This window comes from Taeniopygia guttata, chromosome 2, assembly GCF_048771995.1.
Source record: "Taeniopygia guttata chromosome 2, bTaeGut7.mat, whole genome shotgun sequence".
Taxonomy (NCBI): Eukaryota; Metazoa; Chordata; class Aves; order Passeriformes; family Estrildidae; genus Taeniopygia; species Taeniopygia guttata.
Window position 1 is genome coordinate 91,210,659 of NC_133026.1, and position 20,139 is coordinate 91,230,797.

At 42.5% G+C, this 20,139-nt stretch overlaps 1 protein-coding gene across 1 annotated transcript in view; it reads right to left on the bottom strand.

The window, feature by feature from the left end:
* AHRR (aryl hydrocarbon receptor repressor) overlaps nucleotides 1-19,482 on the bottom strand; it is an 83,485-nt gene extending 64,003 nt beyond the window's left edge. Inside the window, exons 1-2 of the mRNA XM_072924438.1 lie at nucleotides 19,350-19,482; nucleotides 1,127-1,198 (exon numbers count right to left, since the gene is read on the bottom strand). Coding sequence (XP_072780539.1) covers nucleotides 1,127-1,188 — 62 coding nt within the window. The 5' untranslated portion in view covers nucleotides 1,189-1,198; nucleotides 19,350-19,482. The remainder of the gene's footprint in view (nucleotides 1-1,126; nucleotides 1,199-19,349) is intronic.
* Nucleotides 19,483-20,139: the final 657 nt, after the last annotated feature.

The following is a 20,139-nucleotide window of genomic DNA, read 5'->3' on the forward strand; positions in this document are numbered from 1 at the left end:
ACATTTTGAATTCAGCACTCTGGATTTTTGCAGGAAGACTCATTTGCTTATGTTATTATCTTTGTCTATTGAAATATAATAACAATATCAACAGATGTCATTAAAACTCCCCTTTGACTTTAGATCAATATGTACAATTTTGAGCCAAGTGGGTTATTTTTAGAAGTTGGGAACAACTGAAAATAGGGAAATCTATTTTAGTTACCTTGTCATCCTTAAATTGTGTGTGAAGGCCACCAGTGCCTGTTCATAATTTTAATACAGTAAAAATGTGTGTTTTATAATCATATAATCAAGTGTAACACAGAAAATACGGGATGATTACATTAAAAAACTTTATTTCATAGATTGGTTCATGGCATCTGGAACTCATTTACATTTGAGTGATAGCAACCTCTTTTTTTTCCCTCCCATTTCAAGCATCTTATAGTAACAAATTTCCATTGCATTTCTTCTTTTTCTGCTTTGCCTTTGCATATATAATTCCTCTCTCCCATTTTTCTCCTAATGAAAGTGATCCCATAGTAAATAAAAGTCTGAAAATTATGTGTTCTATATGCAAAAAAGTGACTCACCAGTCTGCTCTTTCAGTTGGCTGAACTGACCCACTTTCCCAGCTCGCACATGTTGGACTTTGCAGTGCCCCAAGCAACACTAGCCCAGGAAAGGGGAAGGGGGCAGTGCAATGCCAGTGCTCTGGTGCCACTCAACACATGGTTTCTCAAAAAGCTCCTTGAACAGGTGGCAGGGAGCACGGAAGCACCAAGGTGGCAGCCACCCCTCCAACCCAGCTGACATTTAGTCCACCGGTGTGTTCTGCCTACCAAAGGGCACTGTGCCTCTCCACTCTCCACGGCAGCACCATGGTACCCACCACAACCACCACTGGCCTCCTCCTGAGATACCCAGTGATGGGTAAGGATGGCTTGAGCCAGGCATGGCATCCTTTCTGGAGACATCTTACCCATGAAAAGCTAGCCTCCCAGCCAGGGGTTTATAATTGCAGAGAAGAAGGTTAGGTCTCTCCTGTGTCAGTGGACCATAGGAGGAAGAGAACCCTTCTTCTACCTCATTTCTATCCCATATGTTTGGAGGGAGATGCCTCCTGATGAATATGATACTTAACTGTTTTTGAATGGGTTTCCTCCTTTTCCTCCCAGCATACAGGCATTCCCCCGGAGGAATCATGGCTTTGACACTGAAAAACAAAAGGAATAGGTTTCTTAGTTCAGAGGTTTCTGTGTTTCAGACTGCTGTACAAAATGACAGCGCTGAGAAAGTTCCGCCAAGGAAAATGTTAGTTCCTTGAGTGTGACATTCAGCAACACTAAAAAGCATGGTGGCATTAGTGAAGATAGAAGCTTATAGCTTATTCAATTTCCTACCCTAATATTATTAGAATATGGATGTTTATGTTCAATTTTCATTTTTTCCAATTAAGTATACTATGCATGATATAAAATGGTTATAAAATACATCCTGTTTACTGGATATCTGAATTTTTTTCCCTTCTCAGCTCATTTCTAAATTCAGCTAAACAAATAAGAATGAATAATACTACCCGTCATCTGCAGGGAGGATTTCACAGCTTTTAAAATACACAAGAATATTATCTGCATTGCTGACATTGTGACTAGTAGGTTGCAATTATTCAAATCACCATTTCTCCAGATCTTCACATCCTCATTTTTAAAGGCTGGAAGTATAGCTGTTGGCAGCTCAAGATGTAACACACAGTTTTGTGGTTAGCACTAGGACCCAATGTATTGCTGACTGAGGTGACAATTTTCACACAAAACTCGGTCTTATTGATTTATTTGAGTATGTTAGCCCTAGAGACGTGCAGAGTGGGAAAAAGTCCTTGCATTCAGTCTGTTTAAATCTTTTGGAGATTAGCTGAATATCAAAGTCTCTTGATTTTCTGTCTGAAAGAATATTTTTGTCATGCTGAGAGCTGTTCAACAGTGGGTGCATGCTGCCAGAGAGGTTAGTGTATCTCAAGAGTAATTGCTGTTTTGTGTAAGATAGAAAATTAAAGGAAACTTCTATGTCACTGAATCAAATCCCATGCTGGTGAACATGTGTGTCACGTAAAGCAAATCATAAACTTGTTGAGCTTAATTAAAAAACCGTTTAGAAGGACTTTTTCATTGAAAGACAGCTTTCTGATAACTAGAAACCTCTTGCCTTCCAGCTTAAATTTGTTCATGGTCATTTTATGCCCATTTGTTCTTCTGCCAACATTGTCTTTTAGTTTAAATAGCTCTTCCTCCTCCATTGTGTTTACTCATTGGCATATTTTTAAATATCAGTCATATCTCCAGTCAGCCTTCATTTTTCTATTCTGGGACAACCCAAACTCTTTTATTTCCCTCTCATGTCACAAACTGGTTTTTTTCCTCCTATCATTTTAGGAGAACAGAATTGACCCAGTTTATTAAGCAAAATCTAAGATGTATTTCATACATGCAAGCGCAGCGTCCTTTGCTAAATTGAGATACCCCTATGTTCCCCTCATCTAGAAAATCAGTTATTGTGTCAACAGACAGCTAGCAGGTTACTTTGTCAAAATTATTTAAATCTACGTTCTGTTTTTACTCCAGCTAACTACAGCTGTTATTTGTTCTTTTTTTCTGAGAATTCGTTCTAAAATTATGCATAATATAGAGATCAGACTAATTGCCTTCTCTCAAATGCAGGTTATGGTGGAAACACCAGTCATCAACTTCAGTTGATGTAGTGTCAGGCATTAGGTTCTTCCAGAAACAGGACTATATTTTCCACTATTACTGGAATAATTTCCTGTGATGTCAGGTGGGTGAACTGCCTGTCCAAAGCTGATGAGGGATATGATCCTATGCAATAAACACTGCTGCAGGTTAAGATTATGCCACAGCCTTTGCTTAGATTAAGCCTTCTTGCCATCTTTAAAGACCTTGTTAAATAGGTTTAATCTGCAAGTTTTTTTTCCAGCAATCTGCCAGTTTTTAAGATTATATCTACCCTCACAGGTTTCCTCCTTCAGCTGGAAGCTAAAATGGTGTGGAGATACCAAAAGAACTGCAGTTTCTTCTGAAACCTTACATTAAAACGTATTTTCTTTGTATTTGTGGTGGACTGACACTGTCTGGATAGGTACCCCACCAAACCCACTCTACCACTCCCCTCCTCAGCAGGACAAGGGAGAGAAAATGCAACAAAAGGCTCATGGGTCAAGATAAGGAAAGGGAGAGAGCACTCACCACTTACTCTCACTGACAAAACAGACTGAACTCAGGGAAATTAGTTTAATTTATTACCAACTAAATCAGAGCAGGGTAATTGAGAAATAAACAGAAATCTCAAAAATATCTTCCCCATACCCCTCCTTTATTCCAAGGCTCAGCTTTACTGCATTTTCTCTACCTCCTTCCGCTGCCACAGCACAAGAGGATGGGGAATGGAGGCTGTGGTCAGCTCATCACACTCAGGCTCTGCCACTCCTTCCCCCTCAGGGGGAGGGCTCCTCAGACTCTCCCACAAACTTCTCCAACACAAGTCTTTCCCACGGGCTGCAATTCTTCACAAACTGCCCCAGCATGGGCCCAGTCCTTCAGGAACAGGCTGCCCAAGCATGGGTGCTCCTTGGGATCACAAGTCCTGCCAACAAACCTGCTCCAGTGTGGGGTCCTTTCTCTATGGGTCCACAAGTCCTGCCAGGACCCTGCTCCAGCACAGGCTTCCCGTGGGGTCACAGTGTCCTTCAGGCATCCGCCTGTTCTGGAGTGGGATTCTCCCTGGGCTGCAGGGATGCAGTTGTCTCACCGTGGGCTGCACCATGGACCACAGGGGAGTCTGCTCTGGTGCCTGGAGCACCTCCTCCCACTCCTTCTTCACTGACCCCGATGTCTTCAAGGCTGCTGCTCTCAGATATTCTCGCTCCTCTCTCTGACTGCACTTGCAGTTGTGCAGACTCTTTTCCCCCTTTATAAACACGTTATCCCAAGGGCACTGCCATCATTGCTGGTGGGCTCAGCAACAGGTCTGTCATGGACCTACTGCACACAGGGGTCATGGACCTACTCCACACAGCTTCTCACAGCAGCCACCCCTGCAGACCCCCACTACCAAATCCTTGCCATGCAAACCTAATGCAATATTGTAATACTTTTGTGTTCGGAGTCCTTCCTGTCCATAATATGAATCTATGAGTCATAGTTCATGTTTCAAAACACTGTCACATGCTAGACTTCCCTTCTCTTGCCTTCATGAGTGAAGTTAGAAGGAGGAGAAAGGCTTGAGCAGCATGATTCAACTGAACACTGAAAGTTAAGCTTCATTCAATTTCCCAAAAGGATGACTTTGTTTTAAAACCCATTCTGGCTCAGTTGATTAATAGATGACAGGCAATAAAAATAAATAAAAAGACCTCTCAGTATTCAAACAGAAAACCAGGAAATAAATAGCAAACAATATGAGCTAGAATTTATGGAGTGCAAAATGCTAGTTAAAAAAGATAAAGGCCCACAGGAAAATTCACAAATCGCAGTGCTAAAGACAAAAGATAGTGTGCCATTTACAAGACTATTATGAAGAAAATAATTCTAAAAAGTGTATATGGTTCTAATTAGATGGAGATGTCTTTGTGTTAGAACTGCATAAAAGGTGAGAGTGCTCAACAGTTTTATTTCTAGTCTCTGAAAAGAAGGTGAATCATGCACTCCCATCAAACAAGAATTAGCCATGCACTCTTCAGGCTTTCTACAAGAACCTTCTATAGAATTAGAACAAAGAGCTAACACAGCAACATGGTATGAAGCACTGTCCCAGCAACTGAGCATCCTAGATACACACACAGCCAAGAGGCGCTTCTGCCACTACCACTAATGCCAGTAGTGGCATGTGGTTAAAATGAGTCTGAGAATGCACAGACAGGAATAAAGACAGAGCCAGAAGGTTCATAGTTAATGGTCCTAAAAATATGTCTGAAAACAGCACTTGACTTTGTTGAGCTGCACAGATCCATAAATTATGAAAACATCTATTTTAAAAACTGGAGAAGAGCATGTATTCACAGCCCTACTTGGACTGTGTTTTCTTCTGATCACCTGTGAGCTCTTCTCTTCACCCCTAGGACAGAACAGCCCATCACCAACCACTGAAGGAGGCTGGGGGCTCCTTCCCCTGCGAGCCCACCCCTCTGAAATGGATGAAAAACAAGAAGAACTTGGGTGAACAGCACTCAGCTGCTCAGAACAGTTGTGCTCTTTGTTTCCTCCCTGTAATGCTTGAGAGCCCTCACATTCTCTCTATGTGTTTGAGGTAGGATGAAAATGGACCCAAAGAAGCAATCTTCCAGCACTCCAGCAGAAGGAAATGGGGCTTACAAGCTTGAGGAGCTTCAGGAGGAGAGATGGAACCAAAAGAATTAGAATTGCTAGAAAAGGGTAGATGTGGACCATGATAATTTGCTTCTATCAGATGTTCATAATCACTACTGACATTAAGTCACAATGAATCTCTGAACACTGGGGAACATAGGAGGACTGAAAGACAGATGCTATTTGATAATATTCAGAGAAGAGAAACAGAATGATCCAGCTATCCACCGGATGGCATGACTGACATCCATCCCAAGCAAAATACCAGAAAAGCTGATAAGAATGTTGAATTACATCACTTAGCAGAATTTATAGAGTATCAGGCTTTTTGGAGTGAAACTAACTCACTGAGAATTTATCATCTCTAGCTGACAGAGGAATTCACTTGTATTAGTTAGTAACTTAAGTTAGCAGCACAAAACTTCTGCTTTTAAAAAGCCTCAGTGAAGCATTACAGTGCAGCTTCCACAAGTTAATAATCTGTCGAGTGACAGAATAAAAAGAAAAGTAGTCATAGAGAAATCACTACTAAATAGAAGTTTTATAAAGACCTTACAGACATTGAGGTTCAATACAAACACATTGGCAATAATATTTACAAAGTTTAAAAAATTTATAAAATTGATAAATAATGCTGAAGACATAGTGATACAGAGCAACTTGGAGAGCCCAGTAGGCTGTTTCTCTTTATTCACAATGTATTTTAATACAGCCAAATGCAAACACTTGCATCTCAGAATAGGGAATGCACTTGATTGATACTGAATAGGGACTGCATCCTGAAATGTAAGTGATTCTTGAATGGAATTAGGGATCAAAGTGAAAAATGAATACAATCCATCGTTTGAGATGCCAGGAAGGAGCTGCTGCAAAGGCAGCTAATGCAGATGCTAACCTAAGTGAAGTGGTTTTACATCTGTTTAAAGATATGATAAGACTGATGGTGGAACACTGTGTACAGTTCCCATGTAAGTGTTTTTCAAGTAATGTTAGAAACTGGTAAGAGTGAGGAAAGAAGCTAAAATAAATACTTGCAGGCTGAAGAAATTTCTTTGCATAGAAAAAAGATTTAGGTGATTTGAGTAAAGTGAAGTACTTCCAGGGGAAGATATGAGTACTGAATTATTTTAATCTGAAATACAGCAAGCACTAGAAAATGAAACTGAAACCATATACATCCAAATAGGAAATAAGGCATTAATTTGTAACATCATGAGCATTTAAACACTGGAACAAGGTACAAAGGATTTAATGGATCCCATTGTCTTGAAACCACTGTGAGATGCCCTTTTGTAATATGCACTTTACCCTAAGAGAAGTTATACTTATATTAAATAGAAACAGTTTAGCTGAATGCAGGCATACTCAGGAAAAAAAAAATTTGGTAGCTATAGGAGGTCAGATTATCCAATGATCTCTGCTTTCACAAAATTTTATGAATCTTTTCCTGCCCAAATGTAATCACATACCACGCATTCAATGCCTGAACTACAAGAAAGGGCTGTGCAGACCACAGCTTTAAAGCCTCACAGTTATTGAAGAGCCAGCCTGAGAGTGGGAAGGCTGTGTGTGTGCTCATCCCTACTGTGCCACGGCACCGTGGCGGAGTTTCACCAGCAAAGCAAGAAGGGGCTGGGGCTGGAGAGTGGCTTGGCTTTTCTCAGGATTATGTGTTTCCACCTTGGCAGGGTCAGCTCTGGAAACAGGTTTCCAGTCATGATGGCTCACCAACAGGACAGAAATCTACCTGCCTGCTCTCACTAAATTGTGATTAGCACATTTGTGCCAAGATTTCTGCTTCTAATGAATGGTCATGTCTTCGGAGAAAATATGGTGTCAGTTTTGGATATATCCTTGTAAATAGCATGTTTCTAGCTGAAGCAGCCCCACTGAAAAAATAACTGGAACAAAGAATGAATAAGGGTTGTGAAACTGAGCCCCAGAGTCAGAGTGCAAGAGCTCAAACTGTTTGGGTTATCATGAAGAGCAGCAACAGAGAACTTCCGTACAATAAGTAACTATATTACGTAGGAAACAAACATTTCGTGACAAGAAACAAACATTTCTAGCAAGATCAAATTTACTGAACTTGAGGCTAATTAAATTCAAATAACAGTTAAATGACTATCAAAATAATTTACCAAAGCCTGTAGAAGATTCTCCATCACTGAGCATTTTTTCATCAAAACCTTTTTCTTAACAAAACTAATGGACCTGTGTGGTAAGAATTTATTGAAGGATGTCCAATGGTCATGTTTTACATGAGATTGAAGCAAAATCACAGTGGCTCTTTCTGGGCCTAAAATTTCCTTTTCTACCTCAATTATTTCCCCAGTGACAGAGCAGTGGGTTAAATCTCAAACATGAGGAGTTTTCAGAAGACTAAAAAAAAGTATTTAATGCTTGATTTAGAGAGGGTGTTCTACAAGTATAAGGTATCATATGTTGTCTGGCAAACATACATAAAATCTCTCTTTAATTGTCTTTGAAGAAAATGTGTACATATTTGTCTACATTTGGAGCTTCTAGGAAAAAATCCAGCTTGCGTGTGCTCGGGAGACTTGTAGTCTGACAGTTATCTCCAGCTTCTGCCTGAGCTGAGCACACGTCATCCCCTTCATTCCTCCTACAGGTATCTGCACTGTGCATGTGCATCCCTGTGCACTTTACAGGGCTCCCCTTTGAGCAGCAAAGGCAGCCCTAGACCTTCCCTCTTCCTGTCCCTCTTCATCCTGGTGCAACAAAGGACTCCAAATATAAGGCATGGGAACAAGGAGTCAGCCATGGGAAGGACTGAAGCAGATTGGGACAAGGCAGGGAGGGATTGCAGAAGGCTTGTAGTCCTGAGGCTCTGCACCCCTAAGACCTGCAGAGAGATGCTGTGCTCCAAAAAGCTCCAGAAAAGGACAGTTTGGGAACACTGCTTTTGTATTATCATTAGGAATTCAAAGTAACCATTGCAAATTTGAGGGTTTGTCAGAAATAAGGTGGCCAGCACCTCCCTACTGCAATCTCCCTTCCGGGTCTCTGGTGGGCTGCTTTGCCTTCACTGCCTGCCTTACAGGAAGCAATCTGAGCACCTGCAATCTGAGCAATCTGAGGCATGAGACTACAGCCTGGGACACCAGAGGCACCAGCCCTCACTTTCTGGGAGCCTTGGTCTGTTCTAAAAGCATTGAGCACTCATTACTGCATCTGGAGGCAGCCAGCACTGAGCTCTGAATGAGCGTGAACCACAGGCTGCATCTTCTGGAAAATCATCTCCTGAGTGCCTGGCATCGAGTAAATGAGAATAAATATTTCAGGTTTATCACTTCTAACAAGTCCATATGTCTCAGCAGTACAATAAGATTAATTCAGTGGTGGATCTGATGTACTTCAATACAAAGACCACAATTATCACCAAACAGTCTGTGACAAAATTAATAGCACTTTTTTTGCACAGGATTTGAACAGTGTGTAGTACAGAGCTAGGACTACGAGGTAAATGAGGATAATAGAAACAAAACACACAACTTCTACTTTAGTATGAGATTAAGTTTAGTTCCTGTCCACACAAGTGAGGAATTTAACAGCTGGACTTGATGTTCTTAGAGGTATTTTTCAATCTAATTGTTTCATGAATTTATGTTTACTCCTAGGTTTCCTAATTTGCAAGTGCTTGACTTTAAAACAGATCAGCCCTTTGCTTCAGGATGGATATGTAGCTGCACTCTTCTTCTTTAGCAAAACAATAATTTCAATCATTATTCTTCCTTCACAAACAAGTTCGTCAGGGGACTGAATTGTCTCATCTGCCTTTTTTTTTTTATGTTTATATAAGAAAGCCTGAAATTAAGTTCAAGGACACTTCTTTTGAGCTTTAAGGATGTAAATAAATAACTTATTTAAAAAGCTTTGATGCAGTTTGGATGGGTTTTTAAAGTGATGTTTGAAAAATACAGCTGTTTTTAGAACTTCTGACATGCACTCTGTCAATGAGGAAGGATACACATGGCAGCACATATAAAAACACACCAGAAACATTAATACTGGGCATATGTCTGGCACAATACTTTGTAGTTTGTGGAGTGACATTTCTTTCTACCAGGTTTCACTTTGGTCCTCCATTGTCTATGCCACAGACCTTCTGAGGAAAACAAAAGGTTGCCAAAGCAGCTGGACTTTTCACAGGAAGGCATGTGCAGCGATGAAGTTTTTCTACAGCTGGGGCATTTAGGTTATTGTCTGAACCATATGGATTATTTGATGACTAACAAGACAGTCAATCTTGCATTGCAATCTTTCCCTCAGTAGGGATATTAGTGTAGCATGTTTCAGTTTTAAGCTCTCAGGGACATAATATCTTTGAGATCTCTGTCCCTGTGTTCTGTTTGCTGGAACCTGACTAACAGGTCACAAGAAAAGCAGACGTCATGAAAGCATAAACGTCATTTCCATAGCAAATCTGACTAAAAACTGTAAGATAGGTCAATGAAATGTTTCTACCGTGAATGAGTAGTGTATCAAGGCCTCAGCTCAGCTGTCTTCTACCTATAGCTGGGTTCAGGTTTTGGGAGCAGCTTTATGCTGGCAACACAGAGCTCAGTACAGAGAACAACTCAAGCATGCTTGTTAACTGTACATATAATTTCTCAGACAGGTTCTGCCCAGATTTATCTCTGTGCTGTCATGATAAGGCTTGTAGAGCTAATTAGTTACTCAAGTTTATGCAGTTCATTAGCTTGTCTTCAATTTTAAGCAAAGGATTAATATCCTTAAATAAAAGAGGATAACAATATCCCTTTGAATTAATTATGTCACACTTTTTCACAAGACACATGTGGCTGTGCACTGACTGCCTATTGGTTTGTTTTATCCTCGTGGCCCACTCCCTGTTCCACCATAAGATGGTATATGCTCCAGCACAGTCATACCACTGTGATGAGTTAAATTAGACATGTTACTTGGAGTCCCAGAACTAGCCACAAATTGCAAATATAATTAAGGACTGGTCCTCCAAACTCGCTTGTAAGTTCACTGGCATTCCTGGTGTTATTTTCCCAACCACCCCAATATTTTAATACCCTGCTTGTCATTTCATCACACTTCAACTGTCTGAGGTTTAGGTTATCTTTGAAGTTGTTCTCGTGGAACAAGGATCTTTGATAAGACTACTTATCATCCTGCATCCATCCACAAGGCTAGACTAGAATTGTGGTTGTATTGAGTTTGTGTGGCCAGGTTTTGGTAGCAGAGCTGCTACAGGAAAAGATGGCTTCCATGAGAAGATGCTGGAAGCTTCCCCCATGTCCAGCAGAGCCAATGCCAGGCTGCTCCAAGGTGGACCCAGCACAGGCCAAGGCAAAGCCAATCAGAAATGGAAATAGTGTCTGTGATAACATATTTAAGAAGGTTAAAAAAGGTACTATGCAGAATAAATTGTGCTCAGAGAAAAGAGGAAGAAGATGCAAGAGGAGCAACTGTGCAGACACCAAAGTCAGTGAAGAAGGGGGAGGAGGTGTTTCAGGTGCCAGAGCTGAGATCCTCCTGCAGCCTGTGGTACAGCCCATGGTAAGGCAGTTGTGCCTTACTTAAAGAGAGATTTTTTTTTTTTTTTTTTTTTTTTTTTTTTGCAGCTCATGGACGTCCACAGGGATGCAGAAATCCACCTGCAGCCCATGGAGAAGACACACACCAGAGCAAGTGCATGCCTTACAGGAGGCTGGAGCTGGCTCATGGCAGGGACCTGCAGACCCATGGAGAGAGTGTGTCCAGTGAGTGTCTTCCATGGTTTGTGGGGGATCTGCTGGAGGAAACTGTTCCTGAATGACTGCACTCTGTGGGAACAGACCCACACTGGAGCAGTTTGTGAAGAACTGTAGCCTTTGGGAAATATTCAGACTGGAGATGTTTATTAAGAAGTGTCTCCTGTGGGAAGAACCCCACCTTGGAGCAGAGGAAGATTCCTCTCTCTGAGCAGTGGAGAAACATGTGCTGAATTGACTATAACCCAGTTCCCCATCTCCATGCACCACTGTGAGGCAGGAGGTAAACCTGGAAAGAAGGGAGGGATGAGGGGAAGGTGTTTTTAAGATTTGTTTTACTTCTCAATATCTTGCTCTGATTTTGATTTGTAATAAGTTAAATTAATTTCCCGAAGCTGAGTGTGTTTTGCCTATGATGATAATCAATGAATGATCTCTTGTTGCCCTTATCTCAGCTCATGAGCCTTTTGTTATGTTTTCTCTCCCCTGGCCAGTTGGGGAAGGGAGTGATAGAGTGCTTTTGGTGGATGCCTGGCATCTACCCAGGGTCAACTCACCAATGTTGGAGTAAATGCAAACAGCACAATGGGAAACTCTGAGTTATACAAATGGAGGCTATGCATAGGTTGGAGGATTGAATAGATGAGATAAGACAGAATCACCAGCAACCATTTCTAGAAGTTTTCTGCTGTAAAGCCAAAATGGAACTTAAATGTCAGTTTCATCAGGAAAGAATTGCTTATCAAATTCAGGAAGACTCTCCACAGTAGCCAGTAAGATGGTGATGCTCTTCTGTGAGTGGGCCAAGATCCAATTCCAAATTTTTCAAAAAAGTCTGTCCCACACTAACTGTATTTTCATTGCCCTGATTTCTCTACAATTTTCCACAAAAGGCTTCTTAAAAGATTTCTGTTTCACTCTAGTGCAGAGCACAAGTAAAATATGTGGCAGCTCATATATTTTGAATATTTTTTTTCCATACATATATATAGATCATATATAATGCATTGGTATCATATATTTGCACTTTTTCTGCACCACTAGAGACAGTGTGGAAAGAGAAAAAGTGGCTGCCTTTGGCTCAGAGACACAGCCTGTCCTCAGAGGAGCCTGTGTGACACCAGGATAACACAGCATAGCATTCCTCCAAAGAAAAGAAGCAACAGAGACCTGGATCTAAGGCAAATAAAATGGAGACTGCTCTAAAAGTTATGAAAAGTACGTACAGCTAGGAAGGCAGGCAGGAAAACCAGTAATACAGCTAGATATAAAATCAGCTTTTTGGGGAGATGCAATCCTATTCTTCTCCAGGCTTTGCTCTTCTGTGTTGTTCCTACTCAGTTACTCAGTGGAAGAAAAGGATGAACTGAGGATGAACGTACAAGAGCCCCACAAGAAAAGTTCAGTAGAGCTTAGATATCTGAAGATCCAGAGGTAAAAAAAAACCAAAACAACAACCAAAAATAAAACCCCAAACTTTCAGGGATGAAAAAAAAAAAAAAAAAGTGTTTATCTCAAAGTTTGAGATGGAAAATGGGAATGCAGAGAAAAATTGAAATTAAACATGAAGTATTTTCCCCTGGAAATCTGAAAGTTATGTTAGCTTGATGCTTAAATTGACATTGTTATTATTATTACCGTTGAAGTTCAGTGTTTTAAAATGTTTGTGCCACCACTGTAAAAACCACTTAGTTTGAAAGAAGCGGATCACAGACTGGAAAAACACACCAAGAGCCAGGCTGCCATGTGAGTTGTCAAGCTTTTGCTCAATTCTTGCAAGTCTTCAGTGCAATGGAGTACATGAAAATCAGAATGGAACTCAAAGGTTCCTGTTCTTTTCAGATGCTGAATCTGAAAACAAAAGTAAAAATAAAACCTGATGTAGCTAATAATTTTTATGTAAATACAGCTAAACAAGTTATACTGGTTGAAAGGCTGTCTGGTTTTGTCTGCTGTGCTGACACGGCACTACTACATCACCTTGGTTTGGATAAGTACTAAAATACAGTGCAGGTCCTTAATTACCAATGTATAAGGCCCATGCAAACATCACAAAGCTCAACAAGGCCAAGTGCAAGGTCCTGCATGTGGGTCAGGCAGCCCCAAGCACACTCTGGGCAGAGAATGGATTGAGGGCAGCCCTGGAGAGAAGCACTTGGCTTCAGGGAGACCTCGCTAAAGCCTTCCAGTATGTAAAGAGGGCCTACAAGAAACCTGGAGAGAATTTTCACAAGTGATGGGATCAAGGGTAATGATTTTAGAGTGAAGGCAAGTTTAGATTCATTGTTAAGGATAAATTCTTTACAGTGAAGGTGCTGAGCAGTTGCAGGTGCCTCATTCCTGGAAGTGTTCAGGTTCAGGTTGAATGGAGCCCTGAGCAACTAGTTGAAGGTGTCCCTGCCTATGGCAGTGGGGTAAGAATTAGAATCTTTAAGGTCCTTTCCAACCCAAACCACTCTAGGATCTATGATTCTGTGTTTTCCTTTCCAGAAACACAAATTCCTCCTTTGTAAGCAAAAGATTCCCATGATGGTTGGAGATCTATGGATATACCTCCCTTTTTCATTTGTTATTTGACAACTTCTGGAACTTTTTGTTGTAAATACATTTACTGGTTTAGGGACACATGTCCAGAGACAAAAATATGTTTAGATACATTTTCAAGTTAGCTACAGTACTACTCTCTTCTAATATTACTTATATCTGTTACTACCCTAAAGTAGCCAATAAATAAAAATTAGATCTCATTAATAGTCCTAGCAGTGTTGTTTTCTATATGCTCATTTGAGTTTTGATCCTGCATTTTTTGATTTTAAAATATTAATTTTCATAAACAAGTCATGACTACAACTATTTCACTTTATATTTTTAGGGCAATAGATGGGGGGAAATTTGACCTCTTGCCTTCAAAACTCCCAGAATTTTATTTGTCTCTAAGACAAAAAAGCAATCATTTTATTACATCACATCCTATCACAATATCACTTGTCTTGAAGCATTTGTTACTATCCAGAACCACCTGACACTTAAAGAGAAGCTAGTATAAGATTTACTGATTCACATCCACTCCTGAAAAGTAATAAACAGGCATTTTTCATGGAGTGAAAATCGCAGGGAATCTCCCCAATTACAGGGTAGGAGAGAGCTCTTTCATCTGCTTTTATAGCCTGCCTTCCCTCCCCAGTCCCTTAACACCCGTCTGTCCCAAGACAGAAAGATTTTGTTAATCATTGCAAATGGAACTGAAAAGACCCTCAAGAGACTGTACAGAACATCATTCCCTGCTTCATACAGAAGCAGCTGTACCAAAACCATTCAGAGGTTGCATATCTGAGAAATGGTTTGTGAGCATGAAAGACTTGTCTGTTTTTTCTAGCTAAATCAATTGATTTAATAAAAAAAGTGCCACATCTTTCTAGTCTTTTACAGGCTTAGGCCATCATAGCTGTAACAACACAGCTGTTAAACCCCTCCCCAGCAATGCTTATACTGAAGCAGTATGGTTTCTATGAGTACCCCAGAGATATTATTCCGGCACTTAACTATCAAATTTTTTTTTTTTTCCTAAGCATCTTAAACTAAATTTTCCTTACAACACAAGATAACACAAGATTCTACCATAATTTCTTGGCCTAACCTAAATTACAGTTTAAATTCAACTGTGCAGCTAATCCTACATTTCTGATGACTTTTTACTTCTTTCCATTTTCTTGTTTCTAGACTAAACAATTATTCTAATATTTTTTTGTAAGTGATGTTTTTACACATCTAATAATCCCTTTTGCTCTCCTCTGGACTCTTAATTCTATCTGCAATTTTTTCTCAAGTACCCTGCCCCCAAATGAGTGCAATACCCTAGCTGAGGACCTACCTGAGTTGAGCTGGACAAAAAGATTTATTTACTTCAGAAAAAAACATTTCTATCCTTACATACCATTTTTACAACAGTGCAGTGCTACTGACTCACGTTTAGTTTGTGAACCACCACATTTCCACATCCTTTTCTCCTTAGCCATTCCCCATGCTATATTTGAGTACATGATTTATTACTGACTAAAGATAAAACCTTTGCACTAAACCTTATAGACTCGTATCCTGGTTGGTTTCTGGAGGGTTGTGACTGTCAAAAATCACTCTGAATTTAACTTTTATCTTCCAGAGTGCCTGAGACCTGTTTGGTGACCTCTGCAGGCTGAATGCCCACATGCTCTGGCCCCTCATTTGAGACATTCATGAAATAGGGAACAGTCTGACAGATCCTGTGGAGCACCAAGCTGGATGGTAGTCCTCTCAGTATATCCCTCCAAAATCTCTAATACCTATCTATACTCGTTGCCCACAAAAAACCTCATCAAATTTTGTTTCTCTATAAATGGCCTGAAACAGGAAGAAAGCACAATGCTTGTAGAATGATTCCTCATTTTAGGACAAGGAGTGAGAGACTCAATCTGATAAGTGCAGTAGGAGTTCTCAGATATCAGAAAAACACATTTTGGAGAAGCAAATCCCTGTGAGAGACAACGAGGCCAAGGATAGCTGCTTTCCAAACAATGCTGCCCTGAGTGTGAGGTGGGAACATAATAATTGAAGTTTCAGTGAAGAAAAAAGTTCAAGAGATTACTTAGCATCATGACTCCCAGGGATCTGTACCCTACCAAATGCAGCAAAGAGCAGCCAGGAAAGAGAGGCAATGATCCCAAAACTGCCACATGTTCAGCTTCACTCTGTTTCAGCTGAAATGTTACAGAAGAGGGAGAAACCCTCTTAATGGTGGGTTTCTACAGTCCTAAGGAACAACAAAACTTGATTTTATGTGAGCATATGTTTTCAGCAAGCTAAAGTTACTGAAATGACCACCATTGTGCATCAATGCTAATACAGTTAAAGAGTAAGGAATAAATATCTAACATATTAGAGAATACACAGATATTGCTGTTGAGTACAGAGCGATAGCTCTGGTGCGCCAGGCAGCTCTGCAGTCGTAGAACAAACACGGCTGCAAACACCATGTTTTGCAGCCCAAGCTTCATGTGTATTGAATCATGCAAATTATTTGCATTGCCTGCAGATGCAGCCTTAATTCAAAAGCATAGACAATGTGGCCCAGCCCTTGAGAGACAAGTACCTGGATAAAGACTAATTGCTTTGTTCACAAATGCTCATACTGAAGACCTTCCACTGACATAGACAGCTAAGCACTGCCACCCTGCACAATTCTATACAGCCATCCTGCACTTGCCCTGTCACTGCAGACCAGATGGAACCTCTCAGAGGGAAAGGATAGGATTCAGAATAAGGTTTCAAGGTAAAAGAGATACGCTGGGTCCTTGTGACTGTAGCTGCACATCTGTGAACTTAAGGGTTGCACTTGAGTGAACAGCTTCTACCTGGCCTGTGCTGAAATGGTCGTGTCGCACAATGGCACAGGAAATCTTGTGGGTTCATAACTATTTGGGGTGCGTTTAGTTGGCATCATCGTGCTGGCATAATTTTTCCACCCCACCTGTGCCACCCTGTAAGTCCATACATTCAAGTTTTGTAGTTACCTATGACATATTTGATATGTCGGCAGGAGTACCACACAGACAGATCTTGCTACTGAAATCTCAAAGTTCAAGACTCTGAAGGTAAGTTGAATTAAATCCAACATGACTGTGAACAGCTCTGTGGGAACTCTGGACAGACAGAGACATACTCCTAAAGCATTTCTGTCCAGCCAGACCATGCTGTGCTCTGTCTGTACCAGGGCTGGAACTTCCTGCTCTCCAGGTAACCCCCTTCAAGTGGGAGTAGGAAGGCTTGAGGAAAATCCCACTTGTGCCACTCAGGCAGATTGGGTTAGCAGCTGATGAATTGTGGTATCTGAGCTATAGCTTAGTCCTCATGGGTAAGCCAGCACAAGTTGAAAACATCAACACTCTTCAGCAAAGAGTTTGTGTGTGTGGACATATCTAGAATTAGAAGCAATGTCTGAGGTAGGACTACAGTTATTCCATAATGAAGACAAGTCCATGTTATCCAACATCCCCTTCCTGGTCTTCAAATGTAATGGTTATTCAAACATACTGTAAAAAAAAAAAAGCCCTGGCTGACACTTCCTACCCAAACTTGGCAATTCCTTGAATTTTCCTCCAAAACTGCTTTGTCCTAGCTGTATCTGGGCACAAAGAGACACTCCCACATCCTTTACATTCCAGTTGGGGCTGATTGAACTCACATGTCAGCATGAGTCAGCAGTAATTACCAGGAATATTAAGGGAAGATTTGGCACCAGACTTCGATTATTCAATAGCAGAGCCCCTGTGTTGAGTGGGGTCTGTGATTGGATCAAACCCGTTAAACACACGACAGCAAAAGCTGCATTGAGTTCTCCAGTCTCATTTAACTATACACGGGCAGTTCCTGATACTGAAAGCATTTTTACTATATTTTTGATATACCTACAGAAAGGAAAATCTAACAGAAAAATAATTTCTGAGTAATAAATCCTCCTCTCTGGAGTTTAAATTTGTTTATGCGCTGAAACCGATGAATCAATATTAGAGAGGTTGGCTGGTTTTGTAAGCACTCGCATTGCAAGCGGGGCCTAGAAATGCATTTCCTCCTTACAATTCCTGAGCAGAAATCTGAATCGATGGGAGACTGAAGTAATAACATCCCCCCCTGCCCCTCCACAGTTCAATTGAAATTAAAATCCTGAAACCACAACAACCCGACTTTTCCACATATGAGTGTTTGTTCCTCACCGCTCTTCTCAAAACAGTCCCCCCTCTGTACACCTTCACACTCCAGACTGTGTAGCCTTGTGCTTCCAGAGCTGGGGGCTGGAGGTGTTTACACACTAGCCCAACACAACCCCTAAAATTTTAATCTTCTCCTCGACACTTAAGAACACCTGAACACACTTTTATGGTCAACTATGGCAAAAAAATCATTTGTCACAAACATATACGGACACAGAGACGGGGTAGATGTGGCAGTGAAAAGTGAGGACTGTTTCAGCCTGTGTTGGCAGGGGATGCAGGAGCAACAGTGTTAAAGTCACCATCAAAACCGTAAGTGGAAACTCTCTGGATCCTAATATCTCTGGTATAAGGTACTTTGTTTTTCACTGAAATAAATTCTTGCTCTTGGTTGCAAATTAACTGAGTGTCTTGCCAGTGAATTTGGTCTTGTCAGTCATTAAGTCTCCCACTTAAATGAAATTTTTTAGTTTTAGCCCTGAATCATATTGCTCTCTACGTGTTCATAAAACTGCCTTATTTTATCTAGTACAAACATATGTGCATCAACATTCTTGTCAACAGACTACTTCTGAACTCAACCAGATCATTCGATTTTATTTAAATCCAGTCCTTATTGTCTTTTTGAAACCTCCAGCTACCAAACGTCAAGCATACTCTTGTTTTTTTCTGGAGGGTTTTTTCTTTCTTTTTTTTTTTTTCCTTTTTTCTGGTTAAATAGTCCATCTCCTAGGAACTCACTAAATGACGCACAAACATTGTTTGTGTCTGTCTTCAGGAATTTTTTTTTTATATGATATAACTTGGTTTTATGCTATTTAAATTATTCTTTTAAAAATATGTAAAACTACACCTTCATCCAAAGACGTACAAAATTCTTGTTTGCTAAACAAAGTAACACGAAGTCAGAAAAAGCACAAGAGCCTTTCCCTCACTGCTTTTTCGCCCTTTGGTATGTCGAACTGAAACACAACAAGAATCCGTAGCACAGAAGTTATAAAACGCTCAAAATCATTTCCAAGTCAAGTACTGGCTGACCCTAAGGCAAATCCACCCTGCCCAGTTCCAAGCGAGCGCACCTGGGGCTCGGAAGAGGCAACGTGAAACTTTAGTTCACTTGTTTTCCCCTCGAAAGGTCTCTCGAAGCGTCAGTGGAAAGGATGTGGCCAAGGTGTCGCGGCGGAGACCTCCGCTGTCCCGATTTCAGCCCTCGGGACAGAGAAGCACCGCTTGGGCATCACCCATCCGAGCGCAGCCCGGCACCGGCCGCCCCGGGGCTCTCGCCTGGCAGAGAAGAAGCGCGTCGCCCGGCTGGAAGGAGCGCGGCGCGTCCTGCGCGGCTGCGGTCCCAGCGCCGCCGACACGGGCGGAGGGACCACCGACAGCCCGGGGACAGCGAGGGGCGAGGCGGCCGGAGCTGACAGCCCCCCGGTTCCCCCGCACAGCCCAGGTTGAAGCCTGTCCTGCCCGCCGCGAGCTCTCGGGATGTAGCGACTTACCCCACGGTCCCCGCCACGACCCGGGGGTGCAAACTTTTTCCGGGCGAGCAGAGCCCCCGGCCGCGGCGCAGGGCGGAGGTGCGGGAGCGAGCGGCGGAGCGGGCCGGAGGGCGCCGGGGGTGGGGAGGATGCTCGGGCGCCGCGTCCCTCGTGATCCAGGTGGCGGGCGGGCGGCCGAGGGACGGGGCGAGCCGGCGCTGCCCGCTCGCACGCGATCCGCGCCCGCCGCGCCCCGCCGGCGACAGAGGGCGCTGCCGGGCGGCTCCGCGGCCGGGGGGAGCGGCGGCGGGGCCGGGATCGCCGGGATCCGCCTGGCGGGATCGCCGGGATCCGCCTGGCGGGACCGCGGCGTTCGGCGCCGGGATCCGCGGAGGAGCCCCGCGGAGCCGGGACCCCGCTGCCCGCGGTGCGGTGCACCTGCCCGCGCCGCCGCGCAGCCTGGCTATCCCGGAAAGTTTAAAGGGAAAAGTGCCGTGCGGTCCTTCCCCGCCTCGCGGATGTACGGGGCGGCCTCAATGTCCCTGCGCCGGTGCCTCTGCCCCCGGTGCCCCTACGCCCGGCCCCGGGGTCCCTTGCCGTCTTGCGCGGATCCCGCGGCATCAGCACAGCTCCCTCGGCATCACCGGTGCCTTCAGTACAGCACCGCGTTCACCGGCTTCTCCTGGAAGCCGAGTAACCGGGATAATTTCTTTAACTAGCAGTGTTTGTTTTATTTCCCCAGAACGTTTTGCCGACGGATTTCTGGTTTGTACTGGAAGCGGCAAGGGATCCCAGTCAAGCGGCGAGGCCT